Source organism: Notechis scutatus, chromosome 4, assembly GCF_049901735.1.
Source record: "Notechis scutatus isolate UNSWTSFEM ecotype Mainland chromosome 4, rNotScu1.2, whole genome shotgun sequence".
In the NCBI taxonomy this organism is placed as follows: domain Eukaryota; kingdom Metazoa; phylum Chordata; class Lepidosauria; order Squamata; family Elapidae; genus Notechis; species Notechis scutatus.
The window spans coordinates 143234110-143256790 of NC_142012.1; the positions used below are offsets into that span (position 1 = coordinate 143234110).

General features: G+C 35.7%; 1 protein-coding gene across 50 annotated transcripts in view; it reads left to right on the forward strand.

Moving 5' to 3' along the window:
• The window catches only part of MBNL1 (muscleblind like splicing regulator 1), a 173574-nt gene that overhangs the window by 124288 nt on the left and 26605 nt on the right, over positions 1-22681 (forward strand). For 19 of the 50 annotated variants that reach the window (XM_026665151.2, XM_026665159.2, XM_026665167.2 and 16 more), the window contains 3 exons: positions 5042-5212; positions 8119-8211; positions 19807-20007. In XM_026665151.2, the coding sequence (XP_026520936.1) occupies positions 5042-5212; positions 8119-8211; positions 19807-20007 (465 nt within the window). Of the gene's footprint in view, positions 1-5041; positions 5213-8118; positions 8212-19612; positions 19679-19806; positions 20008-22681 lie in introns of all 50 variants that reach the window. The other 31 variants (XM_087965158.1, XM_087965162.1, XM_087965175.1 and 28 more) reach the window with 2 other exon arrangements.

Here is a 22681-nt window from a genome sequence, read left to right on the forward strand (position 1 = left end):
TTGCTTTAGAATGTGTTTCCAAATATCTATGATGCATTCATATTTATGGAGGTTTTTGGTCAACCTTTTTTGTGGGAGAGTAAAGAATAAAAATATCGTATTCTAATGAATAAACAAATCCTGTAATTGGGAACCCATTGTATAATAGTCTCTTTCCTATAGAGAAATCTCACTTTCTAATATTTCTTCTGTTGTTAACCAATAGGACATGCTTTTTTATCAACATTCTTGTCATCATAAATGTATGCATAGTCATTAAAAAAGGGTAAATAGTAAAAACAGAATTTTGGTATATAGTTGCATATTTTTAGACCAGGAATAAGAATCTCTTCCATCTTCTCTGCATCTTCTTGCCTTCTAATTTATCTAAAGAAGATCAATCATTTCCCAACCTTAAAACAATAAGCCAAATGAATTAACTATAACTATTCAAGTTGATTTTTGTATAGCACTTACTTCATTACAAGATTTTATTCTGCATTGGTTTTTGGAACTATAAGGAACTTTCAGAATAAATTGAATGATGAGTAAGAGAGCAAATATATTTTCAGTTAACTAGTACTTTTATTCTGCATTGCCAATATGTCAATCTGCACAACTGTGTGTATTTCTGTATCCATAAGGCTTGATACAAGGTGAAAATTGCTTTGAAATCAACTTCAGAGGCCAGGAGCTCTGCTATTTTTCTATTAACACTCCCATTTGTTCAAAATGAACATATAGCTAGTTAGTGGCTACACATAGTCCTTGACTTATAGACATTCAGTGACCATAGTTAAAATGATACTGAATGAATAGTGTTATGATCAGTCCCCAGAGTTCCAGCTATCCCAGCACCTGTACAATAATGTGATTTAAATTTGGGGGCTTGCATTTAATGACCAGTTGCAGGGCCCAGCATTCACATGATTTGCAATTTGCAGCCTTCTTTGCCAGCTTTCCAAGTAAATCAATGGGGAAATTAGCAGGGAAAACTGCAAGACACTGAGGTAAGACTCCCCCACCCATGCAGACTCCCTGAGATTCTTTACATTTGCGGTGCATGAGTGCCCATGTATCCTTTCTAAGCAGTGCCTTCCTTCCTCACATCCTTCACATCTCCTTCAAGCTTTTCCTTGCCTCTTATGCACCCCCCTTGTAGCTCTCTGTTGTACCCTCACACCTCTTGCAGCTCCCCCCCCCCCAGCAGCAGCTAATTACCTGCCTGCCAGCCTACAGACTTGCAGCTGTCTGCTGGTTTCCCCACAATTCGTTGGTGGGAAGCTACCAAGAAGTTGTCTTATCTAACGGCCGTGGGATTTAGTTCATGATGGCAGCCTGGATTGCAGGCACTGCCATTGCTAAGCGGTGCAGTCAGACTTTATGACTCCCACTGTTTAGTGACAAAAAATGCTGTTATAAGTCAAGGACTATCTATACATGTTCAGAGAAATCATTGTTAAAAGTCTAAAGCGAAATCTGCATATCTGTAACATTGCTTTTAGTCCTTTTGCACTGAAAACTCAAAATAGAGATGATTTGTAGCCAGGGGTGGGATTCTACCAGTTCAGACTGGTTTGGGTGAACTTGTAGTTACAGTGAGCATTCTCTCCCCCCCCCCTTCCCCTGGTCTTTCCTGTTCTTATTTTAAAGAACAGCTGATTCAGGCAGCAGAGCGATTGCTGCGCCTCAGCTGTTTTATTCACAGGGGCTGCAGTAGAAGGTAAGTATTAGAGCTGAAAATGGGCTTTTTTAAATATGGAGCTAGTGGGAACCGGTTGTTACACCAGTTGAATCGCATCACTGTTGGTAGCTTTAGGTTAAGATAAGAAAAGGAACAAGCTTCTGTAACAATCTATAAATGTTATTTGTTATCTTTCTGAATTTGTCCATATTATCTTACCTAATACAGATCATAAAATCTTGTTGCCAATTTTTTTTCCTCTTACTTTTTGACTTATTTTGTACTGCTACTGAACTGTTAAATGTACAGTTGTTCTGAGAGCACCAAGGCAAATTTAATCTATGATATAGTTCCAAAAGTAATAAATAGTTAACTACATTATATTCTGGAAATCACTTTTTTTAATCCATAGCAAAGTTAAACCTTGTTTTAGTTAGAAAAAAAATCAACATTTACTGTAATATTTCAGATAATACAGTACTGAAAGCAGTGGAAAATAAGAGTGCAACTCCATATGGATCTTTTCTGAACAAAACTCTATAAATTCAGTTGAATTTTTTCCAGATAAGTTTTTTTTTTTAATGCAATCATTTCACCTTCAGTTGAACAGTGTGTTGTCTGGGTACAAACATCTTTGTTAGACAATAATCAAATAACTCCAGATAAATTTTTTGTTGTTGTTAAAATGTTTAGCTGTGGATAGGATTAAAAAAATTAGCTTCAGACGTTATGCAGCTAAACTCATATAATTTAAAATGTTTATTAGTATATTAGACTCACATTTTTGAGGTCATTCAGCCCCTCCTACTCATATCTGACATATAACCACCTAGCTTCTATTTGAAGATCTCGAATTGTGGAAAACCGATCACTTCATGTGGCAGCCTGTTTTACTGAATGATACCTTGTTCAGTCAGAAAGGTTCAGCTGTTGTCTATCTTAAACCTACTTCCTTATACTTTTAAATCTGTTAGTTAGATCCCTGCCCTCTGGAGCAATAAAGAATAAATCCTTCCTTCCAGCCTTACAGATACTGAAAAACTACTATTGTATCTCCCTTCAGTCATCTCTAATGACTCTTTATTCATAGAGCATAGTTTTCAGACTCATTTTAGAAATGTATGGATTTTATGCCAAAAAGAATGCATTCTAAAAAGATACATTTCTGAATTTAAATTGATTAACAATTCTCATTGGAAAATAGATGAGAGGGTTTTTTTTTTTTAAAAAAAAAGAATGATAAAAGATCACGATTCTGAATAATTGTTTCCATAAAACAAAATATGATAACCTTTAAGGTATTAAATTTAGATGTTTTGTGTAAATGTGTGTCTGTGTTTGAGTGACTGGATTTATTTGTATACCCGAGTTAACTTGGCAGGGAATCTCTGTTTAGTCTCTTAGGTCATATTGCAGAAATATATATTTACAGGGTTGCATAATAGTTGTATTAATACTTAGCTCTCGGTGCCTATGTGATGGGATGTGGACTAATCTAAAGATTCTCAAACTTTTTCAGACTACAGAATTTTTTCATTAAAATTTTCATTAAAAATATAAACTCATTGAACTCCTGATCAAATGGGGTGGGACTTCTGAATGTCAGCATGCAACCCTTCCTGTACTTTTGCTGTTCCTTACTAAGGGAAATAGAATTTTCTCTTCATTCATCTGGAAAATATTCTGTGGTTTTCAGTTAAAAAAAAAAAAGAACCCCGAAATTAGACCTTGCACATTGTATTTGGAATCTACCTTTAAGCCATTAGCTTTTAGAATTTTGATTCTGTAATGTGCCTTATCACAGTTTTTCTCCATATTATGATGCAGAAATTATTATTTTGTATCTGGAAGGTAAACCCTAAGCCTAATACCAAGTTTAGATAATGTGGAGTGAGCGCTACAGTGCATGATCACATTTTATAGTGTTTTGAAAAGCATATTGATATAGTTGGTTGGATTTACAAATTCTGCTAGAATTATTTATCTCCACAAAATCAGAAGAATTATATCAAATCCCATGATCAGAGATTCTGTTGTGCAGAGGCTAACTGGCTAGTCAAACATATTTGTCTACCAAGAGCAGAGCCAGATGGGGAGAAATGAACACATTTATTTGGACACAAAAAAGAGTGCTGAGTTGGATCATTGCAACAACAACAAATATAAGTGTGGTAGCTTTCTGTGCAAGGGAACAATATAATACTTTATTTGCCTAATGACTCTTTGAACCTCAAAGGGTGCAGAGCATGGCCACCATTATTTTTTTTAGATTATTTGCTCTAGGAAAGGAATTAGAATTATTCAGATTAGGCTATTTGTTCAACCAAGAAGATTTTTGGGTTTCTTTAACGCCATAATCTTAAGTATGTCTCTGGAGAGTAGATATCATTATTGCCCTTAAATATATGTGAAGTTGCAGGATCCAATCTGAGCCAGTTGCTGGGACTAGAGGTTTATTCTTCCAAGCTGTGATGCTCATGCTGGAGCCCATCATAGAGAGACAGAGAGAGAGAGAAGTTGCCTGATGATGGACTCCAGCATGGATCTGAAAGCTTCTAAGAATAAACATTTGGTCCTGGTGACTAACTCAGATTGAATCCTGCACCATTATTGCTCATTTATTTATGATAATTGAAAACAATAATTTTGTTGGCTGCTTGCTATTTTCAGGATATATGCCTCATTTATGTAATTTAGCGTTCATAAGTTCTTGAGCATTGTTTGCTTGTACCCATAGACCTGGCAGGACTATTAACATTGATTATTAGTGTGGGGATGGCTGTACTACTTTGCACTTAATTTAATCCAGATACTTTTCATGGACTTCTGGGTTGTGCTTCTTAGATATTTCAGCCAGCACAGAATGACAATGATTACTCATCCCAACGCTGTCTTTTGCCAATATTTGGAGAAAGGCTGATGTTTTTTTGTTTTGCCATCTACAGAAAATGATCCAATTGTTGTTGTTTTTTTTGAAGTTATTGAACTTTAAAAACATTACAATTAACATTTATTTAAAACCTTAACTACAAATATTTTATTCCCACATTTAGATGGCTATTTATTGATTTAACTGTATTGTACTTTGTAATAAGCACACACATTAAAATTGCTATCATCATTACTGTTGTACAAACTGTAAGAGTAACTAATAATAACTGGTTGTATGGTTTTTCATCAGTATCACAATGTTGATCAACTTCAACATTAAAGATGTGTATTATTCGTGTTTTCATTGGTATATCTATGCTTAAAACAGGACTGAAAAAAATAAAATGCACACAAGGAGGTGTATCTTATATGCATTTAATAGTATCAAAACAGTTCATACAACAAACAAAGCAAAACTAATCTTTTTTATGCTTTTCTGTATTTCAGGGACGATGTTCAAGGGAGAACTGCAAATATCTTCACCCACCACCACACTTAAAAACACAGTTGGAGATCAATGGCCGCAATAACCTGATTCAGCAGAAGAACATGGCCATGCTGGCCCAACAAATGCAACTAGCCAATGCCATGATGCCTGGTGCCCCATTACAACCAATGGTAAGCATTGATTTACTCTTCTTCATTAATGTCCAGTGTGCAGCCACTGTCTCTGTTACAGAAAAAAAGTCTTACAAAAGATGCAACTTCAGTCAGAAATTGTCCATCATAGATAAATAACACAAGAGGAAGAATTTTTATGATGCAAGTCAGGTATCTAGCATTCAGTACACTTTATTGATTAATATCAAAGCAATTCATATAGAATAATATATGCCTCAAAATTGGGCAAAATTTTATCTAAAGACCTGCACAAGTATTACTTGTGCTACGTACTGTCTTTATCATGTAGTTGTACAATGTGGTAATATTAGGCCACCCTGCTTTAGACAGCACCAGAGGTTACTCCATCATTTGGCAAGAGAGTGTAACTAGCAATACAGTTTTCAGAAAAACTGGCAGTATAATATCATTTTACTATGTTTTTTGTAGAGGCATCAATCTCTACCCACTTAATCACTGAAGCTCTTTCCCTTTTGTTTCTGTTTCCCACTTTCTTCTTTGTCCCACCCTTCATGTCTTCATGTTATACTATAGTCCTCCATTATCTTTACCATGGTCTTTCCCCATTATTTTCCCTCTGTGGCTTCTTGTTGGTGAATGCAGAACTATTTTGGCTATGACATCTGCTCATTCATACTTGGAAAATAATACAAAAGAAGAATTAGGAGTAAATACAGTATGGTATCATATGACTGTACTGTGGTAGTGATATCAAGAGAAAGGATTTCAGAGGGAGGATTAGGGCTGTGTTGCAAATATGATACTTGCCAAGAACAGTTTGTTGAGTGGTAAGTAAGATTAATTGTAATGTAGGATCCATTAGTAGTTTTTCCCTTCCTTCATGAAGAAGATGCTTAGATTGGGACATCCAATTTTAGATTTTGTTTCAGGACAAACAGTAGCTTACATCCTTGGCTTTAATTGATTTAGACATATCTTGGACTTATTCCAAAATAGACCCCATTGAGTTTAGTTCAACTTCTGCATGATAAATAGGGTTAGAAAGGCAGTCCTAAGATCTGATATTTTTGTACAATGACCTACATGTAAGTCTGATTAAGACAAGTATAATTTAATTTTAAGAGTTATCCAGCTATAAGAAAAGGAGCAAGCAACAACTCCACATACCAGATTGGTTCCAAATGTCCTGACTTTAATATGATTTGTGGGCACAGCTATAAATACTTCAAGTTCTCCAGAAATTATTGTAGATTGGTAGAGTTGGAGTTGTTCTTGCAACTTTGAAAGCCTGGCTTTAATCCTCTGTTTTTAGTTTACAAATTTGATGAGCAGGTTAAACAAATCATCTTTGGCAGGAGTAGTGAACTGAAACATGCTTCCTTTAAACTAATAATAAGGCAACTAATCAGAAATCTCCACTGTGACGGCAATGCAGCTGATAAATAATAAATTCTATCATGTTTAGTATCCTGAATTTTTCCAAAATGTGCAGATAATTTTAAAAAAGAACTTTAAATGGAACATTTAAGGGTATCAGATAGAATAAATTCTATCATGTTTAGTATCCTGAATTTTTCCAAAATGTGCAGATAATTTTAAAAAAGAACTTTAAATGGAACATTTAAGGGTATCAGGTTGAAAATATATTTTTGTGTCTTCCTTCTAAATGATAGAAGAGATTTCCGCAGAAACTAATAAACTATGTATGGAACATCCTTATGCTAAACCTGTACATTCCATTTTGAGTGGTTTCAGCCAAGAACTCAAGGAATTAATCCCCCTTTCAGAATTTTTTAATTGAGTTTTTGTTACTGAGCTATATCTGCCTTGTTTATTGTAGCTTAAAAGAGTACTGAAAAGCAGTTTGATAACAATATCTGTATGTAATCATAAGTTGGAAGGAAAAAATAAAGCACATGCCAACAAAATCATTTGAATGTTTTGTAAATAAGAAAATAGTTAATGAAAGAATACTATGACAGTTATATTTTCTTAAGCATAGCAAAGTTTTGAAGTTTAAAAATCAAGGTGTTTCATGGATTTGAAATAAAAATTTCCTGAAGGACATAACTGGAAGAAAAAATATTTTTGGTAGTGTTTCCTCATGCAGAAGTCTTTTATTCTTGTGAGATCACAAGAAAAATAGACACAGTTCTACCTTGCTAATATTTAAACATAATTCATTCATACTTCAGTTTGAAATGTGATTCAAAGAATTATCTTCAGACTGCTGTGCAGAAACCCCTGAAATAACTTAACTGAAAATTTGTTATGCAAAACTAGTACATTTGCATGAAGTTAGAAAATATAGATATAATTCCCTATAAAGATTTAAAAGCACTTGCTGGCATGTTTGCAACACACAGTCCCTATTGCAAAATGCTGTCATCAGTTTAAGGTCATGATGGAAAAATAATGGGATTTAAAGGAAGGCTTATAAAGAGCAGAGGTGAATCCAAACCTGTCTTTATTGTGTGTTTCCCTGTTTTAAATTGACTTATGAAGCTGCTAGTGATTGGCTGGAATATTGATGGAACATTTTCCCAATGACACCATGTTAATCTGGAATGGAGAACCTATGCCGGTTTGCAGATATCTTTAGAATAAGCAACTTTCCCTAAATTTGACACCTTCCATTAGGGGGAACTTCAAGTCCCAGAAATCTCAATAGTTGCCAAGCACATCTTGAAGAGATTGAAGAAGGCTGTATGAAAGACAAAATTTTGGAGTCTAAAAACATCTAGAAAGCCATAGGTTTTCCATTCTGATACCTATAATTTATTATTTGTTTTATTAGAATGATAACTTTTAGTCACAGCTGAAACCTTAGTATCATCAGTTTATCCTTTTCATTTAACTAAATATGATTATTAATTGATTAAGTTTAATATTTTAAGTAGTGAACTTATTACTATTATTATTATATTATTATTTCTTCATAGAACCATATCCCTCAGACATTCCAAAAAAGAGGGGGGGAGGGATCTACATATTTCATCGACACTGATTGCATTTATCAATACCAAACACTAAAGGTGAGAAAATATTACCATTTTGGGTCTTCTTTCTGTTTTCCTTTGTCAGCTGGAAATAACGTGTTCCTCACATTAACTGATTAAATGTACGTTCATAGACTGTCAGAGAATTAGCATTTCTATGCCAAATAAAGTATTTACCTTATACCAATTAGTGAATAAAATTGACAGTAATAAAGGTAAGCCTTGATTTCATATGAATAGTAATGTACTACTGGAATGCTGTCACCATACCATACTATCATTCAATGCACACATTTCATTTTTCAAACTAAGATTAGTTAAATAAACTTAAAATAATTGAAGGGGTATAATACGAAAAGAGTTCCTTTTCTTTCATGATGTGAAAAAGAAGGTTGTGGTTTGTTTACTTTAGGCAAGTAAATCAGGGCTACAGGCTATACTATAGTGGTTCTTCTCATATTTAGCAGTGATCCAACTCCTACATATTGTATCTAACTCTTTGCCTTATTGTTTTGTTCTTCCTAGTATAATATAGTCTCTGATCTTTATTTGATAACATACAAGTGGGAGAGGGGTAACACCTTCCTTTGCCTGGATTAAAAGTGCCTTGATCTGCTTTGGAAATAAGTTTGTCTCTCCTATCATCACCACCACAACGAGCCTTCATCAGTTTTCTGCATGAACCCATTAAAACTTCTTTCCGTTATCAGTTGCACTTTACTGGATCCTGTCATGACCATTTAACAAAGTTGTACTTCTTGCTACCCAACAGCAAGAAGTACAACTTACAGATAGAAGACCATGTCAAGAACTATGGAAAGCAAACATCTAATAAAAATTGGGGGTTATAATCAGGGATGGGATCCGACCGGTATAACTACCGGTTCTGTTGCTCTGCGTCGAGCGAGTGCAATTTATGACCTGCTGAGCTGCCCGGACAGCTGAGCAGCGCTGTGTGCGGGTGTGCAGCGGTTGGAAAAGCCCCTTTTTTCCTGCTTTTTCAACCGCAGCTATGCTGCACAAAGCAGCTGAGGTTGAAAAAACAGGAAATAAAGGACAGGTAAGAACCCGGGCGGGCGGGCCAAAACAGCAGCAACCGGTTCTACAGAGGTGGACAGAACTGGTAGAATCCCACCCCTGGTTATAATCATATTTAAATATGACTAAGAACATAACGGAATAAAATATTTTGATAGGAGCCATGCTTTATTTTGTCAATCATTGAATTCCATCATTAGATTGTCTTTAGCAAGACAGTGGAGGAAACATACTGTCCCTTTGCGGCTTATATAATCAGGAAGTCAACAAATGTGGACTGGGCCAGACATGAAGATTGTGCAGATCTGTGGAGGTTCTCAGTCATCTAGGCCATGATAGCTTCTTCAAAAGGCAAGTAGACTCTGTTTTTTCCCTTGAGGAAGAAAATCTTTCGCTTCTCTTGAATGAGAAGTAAAATGTCTTCTTCCTCAAGGGAAAAAAAAAACATAGTCCAGTTGCCTTTTGAAGAAAAAAATAAATTTTGCAGGTTTTTTGACGGTTCTGATCAAAATATAATGCCAATTTGGTTTTTTATCTCTAGTATCCTCCAAATATATTTGTCTATATGCTCCCACTAAGAGAAATCAGTTCAGAAAAGTTAAAATGGGGAATAAATGATTCACATCCATTGTCCAGTATTTTCAACTCCTTGAGAATATAATGCAAGTTCTATGGAAAGATATCATGTTCACCTAAAAGCACATCCAGTTTCACTTCAGCCAGATATTTTTCTATCAGCCAATAATATCCAGCCAATTTTGTTTGTTTTTGATTCATACGACAATGGCAAACTCAGTCCTGCCCTGCTGTTTGCCGCTCACAGATTTTTTTAAAAAAATCTGTTCCAGGATTGTCAACATCTAAATTGACAGCTATTATGATTAAAATATCTCACCCAGTCTTTCATATTTTAGGTCATCTTGTTTAAAAGCCACATTATCTTCTGACTTTTCTATGTTCAGGTCAGAAAATCCCAGCTACTAATTATATGCTTCCATACATTTGAATAGTTATATTTTATAGCCAAAAATTAGTGGTTTGGCTTGCATAAAATCCTATAGAATAAATACAATAAACTAATTATATTTATTATAGATTCATTTATTAACAATATATTCAATTGTTCCATCCCAGAGGTGCTTCATTGGAAACATTTGTTAACACAGTAAAACATATACGTAAAACAGTTACAATACTCATTTATTTATTTGTATCCTGTCTTTATTTTTTTAATATAAATAAGTCAAGGCATCAAAGATAGATAGACCTTATTCCTAGTTTTCTTACTACAACAACAACAACCCTGTGATATATATTGGGCTTAGAAAGAATGACTGGCCAAGGTCCACCGCTGGCTTTTATGACTAAGGGGGATTAGAACTCATGGTCTACCAGTTTCTAGGCTGATGCCTTAACAACCATTATGCAATCCATGAATCATTGCATTACCAATATTAATCATGAACTCTATGAAGATATTCTCTTCTATAAAGTTATGGCATTCTGACATTGTCACTCCTTTCCTTTCCAGCACTGCATACTCATGTTTGTGAGAATGGGGGATTTCATGTTTGAGGCAGGAGATGGGAGGAACTTAGTCAAGAGGCCAAGATTAGTCCTTTCTATCTTTTTCAAGTCATTCTTTCCCAGCCATTTGTCCTCTACCTACTTTCCAGAAGAACAAAACACCAAAACAAATGAGCAGACAGTGATAGGTATTTATCTGTCCTTTCTATTGTTTGTATGCAGCAGGTGCCCATTGATGTTGGCTTTAATATGAGACATAGATGAGCCAGCGCACACTATAAATACATGATTTATTTACCCTTTCCAAGGAAGGAAAGGGTAATATATGGCAGCGACAGCACTGTGTCTCCCATAATTTCTAACCAAGCAGTAAGACAGGTTGTGAAATATATAGCCCAAGGCACAGATTGATTATTTATGTGATACATTCTCAGTTCACTCCAGATTTCACTCAAAAGATTGCTATTTTCTAAGTATCTTGCCTTGAATTAATCCCCACCCTATAAGGGCAAGATGTTATACCTATCAGATTTTCCTCTTTAATTACAAACAAAAGCAAAGTCTCTATTTGTGATAGCAAAAAGAGACTGAATTGAAGGAAAGTAGATGGGACTTTACACATTTCTATTTTTTATTTTGTTTTGTTTTGTTTTCATTTGGGAGCCTGGCAGTTTCAGAATAAGAGCAGAAGATACTTTGCAGGTCTACCAACTTTACTTTTGTTCCAGTTCACAGTGAAAAAAATATGCAGATCATGCAGTTAAGATTTGCTTAATACATAGTTTGCTCTTCCTGTTTGTTTAGTGACATTCTCAGTGCTAAAATAGTTACAGAAATATCAGAGTAGTTTGATTTTGATCAATGTGCAACTATAGAAGTTTCATAATCCAGGTCCTTTAATTTGATACTCTTACAGCAAGAGGAGTGCAGTCCAAGCGGCACCCCTGGACCTATCATTGTTTGCGTTCCACTTCACGAGGTATATGTGTTTTGTTCAACATCTGCTTAGGAGTTACAAGTTTATGTACGTCATGATATCTCAGTTCTCTTCTTTACCATTCTCCTACCTTTCTTATTAATTAGAAAAGTCCTTTAACTTTATTTAAATTATAGCTGAACTCAAGCATTATGCTATGCCCTGGTCTGCCTAACGATGTTTTATTGAATTAAAAAGCTGCCTTTGAATAAGAATCAATCTGTAAACCATAGTTTACAAACCATAATGGATGGATTACAAGGAAACTCAAATAAATCACATTGTGATTTAATACAGTGATGAACTCAGCAGTTTAGCTTGATCCAGTCAGAGCAGATAAATAAAGATAAATAAAGGAATAATTTAAGACAAATAAAAAATGGATAAATAGGTGGGAGGAGGGATACTAAAATGCTTAATTTTGTCATGATTAACCTACGTCTCATTGGATTCAGTAGGTTTGTTTTAGGCATAATGTCTTCTGTATGTAACCTAGTGAATTTCTATATTTCAAATTACGCACAAATAGTTCAATGAACTATTAATTAGTAATATATTATTAGAGGGGTTCTCTTCTTTTTTAATATAAATATTCATTCCTTTTAAAAGAATTAAATATGTTGGTAGGGCATACAATTGTTTCTCAGTACCATAAAGAAAAACCATCATTTAAAGTAAAAGTATTCCTGTATCCAAAACAAATAAAATGCATAAACAAAATTGCTACAGGACATGAAAGAGATCCAAAGGAAATACTATACCATTTATTTCCAGCCTGGTAGATCTAAATGTATTAGGACTACAGATCCAGTACATCTGGGAAGCATGGGATTTTCCCTACAATCCCAACCCATCTGGGCGGATGTATGTGGATTGGGAAAAAACTTCAAGAATAAGCATCTGGATTCACCTTGAGCCTGAGCAGAAGCAGCAGTTTCCTTCCATACGTTTTTGATTTGCAAAATGTTGACTCTGATATCGAAGTGGGTGATTATCTATAGCGCACACTTAGGCTCATTCGCTCTACCACTTTTCTCTTGTTTGCTCCCTCTGGAAGCAATTCCTGCATCTTGGGTTTCTGACATTTAAAATAAGCATGAAAAGGATACTTGAATGATGGTATCTGATTCTCTAAAAGCTCTACCCCTTCCTTGGTGTTGAGAAGTTGAAAGATTTATGTAGGGTTAGGATGTTATTTTGAGACCTGAGGCTATACCTTGTCTATCCCCTGACAGGCCTTTCATTTTTGATCTTTTCTATTCAGTAAAAGAAGAAATGTGAAAAAGATATAGTATTTTCACATCTTATTCTCCCAAAGATGTCACTTCCTCTTGATGGTAGAGAAAACACCAAATCTTAAGCAAACTTTCCCATGATATGAACAGAGATTATATTATCTTAAATTACATAGATGCCCTTTAAACTGCATCACCCTTTCACATCGGTCCTGTGGGATTTCATTGGTGATACATAATCTTCATTCCTCCTATCTTACTATTTTAGGCCAAAGAACCAGAATTTTTCACTTCCATTTAACATAAATGGAAGAGATTCTTCTTCTTTTTTTTTTTAAAGAATCCATGCCTGCACAACCTTCTGCTGAATTTATTTTTAGATTTCCCACCTCCCATTTTTATTATTTTTATAAATAACTCAAGGTGGATAATACTGTTTGCTCCTCCTATTTTCTCCACAACAACAACCTTGAGTTGGGTTGACAGAAAGTGACTTTCAATTTATTGAAAGAGAGGTGAAATATTCCCCCGCCTAATCCATGGATCCATTTGTGTTGTATCAGTCCACCTGCTCCTTTTTACTGACTAAAATGAATCAGAGAAGTATAAAGATAGCAAACAAACAGTAAACAGAGTTTTGGTGAACAAATTGTAGGGTGAACAGCAAATAAAACAACATCTGTTTCATGCTTAGGTATCCAAAACAGTTAGTTATGCTGAATTCCCAAGTGTTCCATAATTGAGAGCAGTGTCAAGACAGCTTTATTTTGGGCCCAAAACAAATAGGTCTGCCTCTCAAGGAGGAGATCCTTAAAGAGGAGATCATCACTTATTATTGAGATCTGGTCAGGATCATATCACATAGCTATGGAAACCTGACTGTTCATCTTTGTCCAAAAGGCTGGAGATCAGTCAAAAATATTGCCCCATTTTCTTTCAATGATAAATGTACTAAAACTGCATCATATCTCTTATAATACTGTCATAGTAAACTAACATCAGGAAGACCTTTACATAAAACAATTTGATTTCTCTTTTTTGTCTTCACTCAATCTCCACAATGAAATAAGAGAGGTGCTCTTCTTGCACCGGAGAAAACCATCCCTAAATTATCCTTTATACATGAGAGGAGTGTTGTGGAATTTGAAGCAGGATGATTCTGCATAGTGAAAAGGGAATTGAGGACCTTCATTTTGATTTAGTCACTAAGCACACACAGTGACTCAGCAGTCATTAAGTGAATATTTCTTGCTTCTGCTGCATTTTAACAGTGTGGTAACTTTCTCATTGTTCAGTCTATCTGACTGTAGACCACAGAGCAATGGTGCTTAAAACATTAAATATCCTGCAATGCAGGAAAAGAAAATGTTAATGTGGTTGGATTTTTTTCATTCAAATTCTATACTATTGCAAATACATTCTGTCAGGTTATTTAAATTTCACCATCCCAAATGAATGCAAAGATGTGTTTCTTTATGCTAGTCATTGAGTTATTTTATTCTCAAAGGAAGGGAGAATAATCATAATATAATGTACTATGCACTTATCTTGGATGTACTAGTGCAGACCCCAAGCTGCAGCAACTTCAATTGCAACATAGAAGTTGAACAATCAGAGATAGTCAATACATACAGTAGATGGGAAAATATAACAATGAAGTAGTATAAGGTCTTTTTGAATCAGCCTCTCTTACTGAAATTTAGGCTGTTGCTGCAGAAGAATGTATCCTGATTTCAAATGTACAAAACAAAGGTGGGATACAAAACAAAGGTGTAAATTGAATAGCATAAGTAAATTCATAAATTGCTATTACTTTAGATAAAGTCTTACTACACATAAGCCCTGCCTTGGATACTTTTATTTGATGACTTACTTTTCCATCTTTTGTTACTGGTTTGTTGAAATAAAAAACGAGCTACTGTGAAAAATGCTTCCTTCTTAAATGTTTGATGGTTACATTTAGTAATAGATGTTTCCTACATACATTCAGAGATTTGTAGCTTAGCCCCAGTAGATAATAATATTTAATATTAATCAGTAGGAATACATAAAGTACTTCCAAGGAGAGCAGAGTGCCCTTCCCAAGAAACTAATAAACCTCAGTCCCTTTCTCTCCAGTCATAGCAAATGTTTTACTGGCGCAATAAACATCTTTACAAGTAACAAGTACTTACGTACAGTTCTTTACTACAGCAAGAAGTCCAGTATACACAATTCTTTCCTCCACATAGTGCATTCTTCTTCCTTTACTCCATCTCTTTTTTCCCCTATGTCTGTTCACTATTTTCATCCTCTTGGGCAGGAAAGAAAGTGGTTACGAGGATGGGAGGAGGAGGAAACAGTTTGATCTTATAGGTAGTTTTTGACATAAGACCATTTGTTTAGCAACTATTTACTGTAAAAAGTGACTTGAGAGTCACACTTATGACCATGCACCATGCCTAAAGTCACATGATTGCAATTTGGGTGTATTTATGATAGTTGTAGCATCCCGGTATCACATCATTATTTCTGATCTTTCTAGCCAACTTTAGACAAAGTCAATGAGAGAGCCAAAGCTGCAAAAAAAAAAAAATTTTTTGTAAAATTGGTCACAGTCACATGATGGCTCATTTAAGAACTCATTGCTTAGTGATAGAAATTCTGATCACAATTCTAGTCATAAGTTAAAGACTACGGATAGTTAGAAAGCATCTTTTAACAGCAAGCAAATCCATTATATAATCATGTTGGCCACACGACTACAGAAATGTCTTTGGACAACACTAGCTCCCTCTGCTAAGAGATGGAGATGAGCATGGCCCCTTGAGTTGGACACAACTGGACAGGGGAAACCTTTACCTTTATTAGATTTTTATCCTGTTTTTATTACTTTATAAGTAACTCAGAGTGTTAACATCCAACCAGTTTTTCATGCCTAAGTCAAGACTAGAACTCAGCCACCTGGCTTGTATGCCAGCACCTTAAGCACTATACCAAACTGGTTTTATGACAACTTCTCTGATAAGGCCCTAGCTACCTGTATCATTATTCTTGATCCCGGTTGGCATCAGCATATTTGAGCACTGGGCCTCATTTCTTTAATGCATTTACATATTACAGGATTTGAGGCAATAATGTTTCACTAATAAGAACGGGAAGGAGATGAGACTGCCAAGAATGTGGGAAATAATTGATAAATAATTATTAATTTTTAGAAAACATTTTCCCTGGACAATTAGGTTATCACAAAACAATGGCTTTATTTGCTCGTATTTCTTTTCTCTAAAAGCTCTTAATAATTTAGCTCTTAATAATTCCCTTGCTGTGAGATCTTCCATAGAAAGTACAGTCCACACCTTTCTTCAGAGATTAGTTCTGATTATTTCTAAATATAAAATATACATCATTGTTTATTTATTGAGTTGTGAACAGTAGCAATCATTTGATCAACCCTAGTCATGAAGGGACGCTCAGTGGCTAAGACGTTGAGCTTGTCAATCAGAACGTTTGGCAGTTCGGCAGTTCAAATCCCTAGCACCACGTAACGGAGTAAACTCCCATTACTTGTCCCAGCTTCTGCCAACCTAGCAGTTCAAAAGCATGTAAAAATGCAAGTAGAAAAATAGGGACCACTTGGTGGGAAGGTAACAGCATTCCATGCGCCTTCAGCTTATAGTCATGGCGGCCACATGACCATGGAGATGTCTTCAGACAGCGCTGGCTTTTTGGCTTTGTAACGGAGATGAGCACTGCCCCCTAGAATCGGAAATGACTAGCATGTGTGTGCGAGGGGAACCTTTACCTAGTATATTCAGAAGTTCTTAAGAGTTGTAAAGGGAATGGGTATAGGACAGTCCTGAAATGGTATTAAATTTACATTTCAAAACGAGCTCACCTGATATTATATAAAGACTGAAATTTACTTATTTTTTGGATTTGAATTTGGCAAGACTGTAGCCTTCAGCACCAAATCTATATGTGTGTCTGTGTGCTCATATATCTCATGTGTACACATACGTAATTTTCATGTAGAATTGTTTTTAAGTCTTCTTAATCCTCTGAAAAGAGGATTAAAAAAAACTCTAATGAAGAAGTATGCAAAACTAACCAGGGGAAAATAGACCAGAAAATTTGTCTGCCAACCAGAGACATTGAGGACTAAGTTACAACTTACAGGTAGTCCTCAACTTATAAACATTCATTTTGTGACTGAAGATAAAAGTGCAACCAGTACTTGCACTTACAACCAGTACTTGCACTTACAACCATTGAGCTCTACGGTCTCTATGGTCACATGATCAAAATTTGTTGGCATTTGGCATGTATTAAAGATGGTTGCAGCATCCCAGGGTCATGTGATCACCTGACCTTCCTATCCAGCTTCCAACAAGCAAAGTCAAAGGGGAAAGCCAGATTCGCTCAATTTAATAACTGCAAGTGATTTGCTTAACAACCATGGAAAAAAGGTTGTAAAATTGGGTGTGACTCACTTAACAACTGCCTTTTCTAACAGTGGAAATTTTGGTCCCAATTGTCATAAGTCAAGGACGAAGTTTACATTCTTAGAAAAAAAAAGTTTGTTACTTCAAGGATATCTTTTTAACTCTAGAGCAGCTTTGTTGAACCTAGTTCTCCCCAGATGCATTTAAATTCAGATGCCATAATTCTAAGGAATTAGGTGGCATTTGTGGAAACAAAGAGCCAATGCATCTAGAGAACAGCAGATTACTTATGTCTGTTGAGATTCTCAGTCATCCAGGTCATAGTTGTCCCATTTTCAAAAAGCAACTGGGAGACAGACAGGGAGCCTACCATGCTGGCCAGAGCTTTTTAAGACTTGTGATGGATCACTTTTTCGTAATGAAATACAAGGGCCAAGTCCCTGTAATAGAAAGGCAAAGGTTAAACTTTCTTTGTTATCATCCAACTTTGGAATGCAGACTGCTTTGTGAGCTAAATCTTATCCACTGACTGTATAAATTATCTGGAACATTTGAACGATTTCACCTTGTGTTGTGTATGTTTGAAACTTTTAACCCACTTTGATAATTTCACTTGGGTATAAAGGTGGGATATAAATCAAAACAATAAAGTACTTCTAATTCCTACATTAGATTATCCAGTCTGTGTAGAATAGAGATTAGGAAAGAAAATTTTCCCTTGTTTGTCTTTGTTATGCTCTCTCTGTCTTTAAGATTAATTTGAATAGTAGTAGTGGCCTCAATGTATACAGTCTACAGCAACTTCATACAGTTTTAGTTTGCAACACTGATAGTAAAATACAATTAAAAACTGTCATTATTATGAGGTTACATACAAATAATACTATAAATAGCTTTTATTAAAGAATTTTAAGACCTTTTGAAAGGTGCCATTTTAACATGTGTATCTTACAATTTAATTGCTCTGTGAAAAGAATAAAAATGTTGTTCTTTTGTAATTGCTGTAAGACTTATATTGGTGCAATATGAACGGTCCCTGTCCAGTTCCATCAATTGACTACTAATTAGTATATCTAAAAGCTTAACAAGAAACGAGTGTTGCCTTCATCTCCTGCAGTTGAGGCTGAGGCAATTAATGTCACATATAAAAATTATCGTGCCTTTTGTGAAAGCCTTCAGTTTGATTGGGGGGGAGGGGAGAGAAAAAAAATTCAAGAAATTCTTAAAGGTGAAATGTTGTGTTCTTGTTTTAAAATACTAAGATGATGTATGTATAGGTAGTCCTCACTTAGCAACCATTAGAAGTTATGATGGATCCCCCAAAGGTACTTATGTCCTGATTCTAGAGTTCTGGTGGCACACACGCATACACACACAAAGTTACATCACCACATTTTGAATACTTAGCAACTGGCTCATCTTTATGGCCAGTTGCAGCATCCCACAGTCATGTGGCAATGTTTACTATGGGTTTTCTTGCAGGAAACTGGCTGAAAAGGCCAGTTTCCAGCAAAAAATGCCCACACAATGCATTGATTTGCTTAACGAATGCAGTGTTCTCTTTATGGTCATGGTGTTTGCTTCACCACCACCACCGCAAAAAAAAAAAAAGCTTGTAAAATCAGGCTGATCACATGGACCATCATGACTTAACGACAGAAATTTCAGGCTCTGTAAATGCTTTGTGTTTCTTCTTGTACTGTCATCTGTGCTTGTCACATTTCTATTACCAGTAGATAAAGTACAACATTAGAAAGCATCTTCTGCAACTGGGCATTTACTGATTGGAAAGTGTGGGCTGCCAAGGAGATTTGAGAGGGACAAAAAGCACTCTGTAGTGCCCTCTAACATTTTCAAAAGTAAAGCATCACCAAAACAAATTCAAATAAAATGCTGAAATACTTTAAAAATAAAGTAGAAAGAGCCCCCAAAAAACCAACTTTTTCACAGTAGAAAAGTATGAGAATTTAAATTGAAAAATTTAAGACAGCTTTAGGATAAACATAGGATAAATACAATTCTAGCAGCCGGAATCATACATATTGTAGATTTTTCCAAAGGAAGGTCAAGCGGATAGTTTTCCTGTGCCTTGGCATGAGTTTGATGCCTTTACCAAGAGAAGGAGGCACCCTTCTGATTGCCCCTTTCTGAACCAGTTCTTGCACACCTACTGTGGAAACATGACTTGATTGTTTAGAACAGGGGTAGTATGCAAACTTTATCTCCTTCCCTTACAGTTCCTGGGATCAGTTGCTGGCTCAAATGTCTTCCTTGAACAGGAAGCTCCTTCCATTTGTGAGAGGGTCAGTTAACACCATTGTCTGCATGCATAAATGTTGCATTATTTCAAAATGATTTAATGTATAAATGTTTTTTGGACTACTATTTATATTTGACTATCTTGCTCTCTCTCTCTTTTCTCTTTTACCAGCCAATGTTTTCAGTTGCACCAAGCCTAGCCACCAATGCTTCAACAGCCTTTAACCCCTATTTGGGGCCAGTTTCTCCTGGCTTGGTCCCAGCAGAGATCTTGCCAACAGCACCAATGCTGGTTGCAGGCAATCCTGGTGTGCCAGTTCCTGCTGCTGCTGCAGCAGCAGCACAGAAGCTAATGCGGACGGACAGATTGGAGGTAGGAAATAATTTGCCTCCCAGTTATGGTAGTTTTGATCAGCCAGGTATGGCTCATTGATTCTGTAAATGTAATCCTACTTGGGATATTTTATGGAAGAAAGTGCTATTCAGAGAAAAGCCTTTGCCCATCAGCAGTATAATAATGTGATTATAATGTATCAGGCTAATTCTTGAAAGGGAACTAATAGATTTCAAACCCCACCAATTTCCGTACTTATCAAAGCATTATTATTCCTAACAAGAACAACATTAAAAGCAATAGATCTTCATCAGCAATAAACTAGGACTAGATTCACACAACGTGCTTAATTGGTGTATTGAATTAAACCATCTTCTGTGTTTACACGATACTTTCAGTTACAGGCAAACTGAACAACCTGGCTTCAAATACGATGACTCACAAAAAATCATGTGGTGCAGATGCCAGGTCTTTAACTTACCCTGTAGAGCATGTTGTATTGGATATGGCATAGGACTAGACTCCAATGCAGAGCTGAGTATGTTTTAAGTCTTTGCATAGGCAAAGTAGATTGGCCAGTGGCCCAAATAATATACTGGGTGGCCCATAATTTTTTTTTCAGCTTTTTCCCCCCTGTGGTTTTTATGTTAGAGAAGTGTAGAAAACCTCAAAGGCAGTGGGCCAAAATTCATTTAATGTCTTGCTTAGTAAGGGAAGCATAGTTGGTTTCAATTGTGGTTGTAAGTTTAGGAGTACCTGGAATGCAATTTCTCCTTCCCTCCCCAAAACAATGAAAGGGAAAGGACTCGAAAATTATGTCCCTGTTCTCTCCAATAACATCAGCTACCTTTCTACACAACAGCTGGGTGAAAAAGTTTTTTTTAAATAATAATGGCTCTAGCCACCTAAAGTTTTATTGACCCTAATATTCATGATATGGCATAAACAAGGGTCAGCTTTTAGCAACCACATACATAGATAGGTTTTCTCTAGGACAACATGTTCCCAACCTGGTATAAACGTAAAAAAATCTCAAATTAACACTTGTCAAGATCTGTAGAATTAAATTATGAAGGTGGAATGGATCTGACCAGTTTATGACATTTTAGCTGGCAAATAGCTTTATAGTGTTTGTTTTCTGTTTTTTCCCTGGTGCAATTTTTTTATTGAAATTTTGGGGAAAGGGGGGGGGTAATTGTTCTTATTGATTATACTAGAGAAGTAGCTGAACACTGCTTTTCTCAGCTGCAAGAATGTTTTGCATCTGAGCTGCAATATGTTTTGTATCAGTTGATGAGGATTTTTGTACAGCTTATATTATGTGTGGTGAGATGTGGCTGTTGGAAATTTCAGATTTGGTCCATGTGGGTTGGTTTTGCATCCTGCCATTATACAATGCAGTGATGAGGATGTCAGGAATGGGAGTTTGTTCTCTTTTCTCTGTCTGGGAAGTTTCATCCCTAGGCATGTAGAGTTAAAGTTTTGAAGAGTGATTTCAATTTGAGTTTATTTTAGAATGACAAAGATGTCATTGGCACATTTGAATTCCTATTGTTATTGATCATCTTCTCTTATGCCATCTGTACATCTTAGTCATGGTGGATATGCTCCTTTGCCAGGAATAGTTTCTCAACTGAAAAATTTTAATGGGCCTTTTCAGCATCTTATCACATTTTAGTAAAGCCAGCCCTCAGCCAGTTTTCAGCTTCAGCTTGGACAATGAAGTCTTCCTTATGCTAGTCCACACTCTGTCTGATTTGTCTTTTAAACACAGACAGGAGGGAAGCATAGTGCTTAGTCATGCTGCTTATTCTTTTTAAATCCACAGAGTATTGGAAAGAAATTATATTAAAGGGGTCAGAACTCTGTATGCCAGCTTCGTAATAACTGAAATCAAATAGGATCTATTTTGGCATGGAGGAATAAGTCAGCATGGAGTTTGAAAAGGAAATGGATCTGACCAGGAGCTGTAGAAAAATAAAACCACCAGTTCATTCTTACAAGAGGCATTTGCACTGTGACTTCACTTTGAGACCTCTTTGTTTAACAACCTGACTGCCAATCCCAATTATGGACACTAAACGAGGACTTCCTGTATTATTAACAGCTTGGAAAGTCTAAGAAAGCCATCACAGCTAACATGACCAATTGGCAAAAGCCATGTTAAAGCATGTGCATCACAATTCCATTGCACTAGTAATATGAATTAATGTGATATAAAGACAAGCTAAAATATCTAATTTACATCATTTGTATGATGAAGTCATGACATAGTTATCACATATCCCCTGCAGATGCCATCTTGTTGGATTCACATTTTGTTGTTGCTTTTATTATCTAATCAAAAGCTTTAAAGTTTACTGATGTTGTTGCTATATGTAGCGGGGGGGCGGGGGAGCCAGCTTCTTTCCTGAATTAAGGAATTACAGGGTCATAAAAAGTGTTTTTATAAGGAAGGTAAACAATAATTCTTATTTAAAAATAACAGCCATCAAAATCTGATTTTGCAAATACTATATATTTGCATTCAAAAGCTTTCCATTTAGAGAAAATTCTTGTAAGACTTCTAATATAACACCCTAGCACTTGTAAATTGTAAAGGGAAATTTCTTAGTAGCATGAGAAAAAAAAATCATTATTTTATGTTTGTGTCAGATATGAGAAACTATGAGGGATACAAGTGAGAAACTAACAGAATCCATCTTTTTTACAC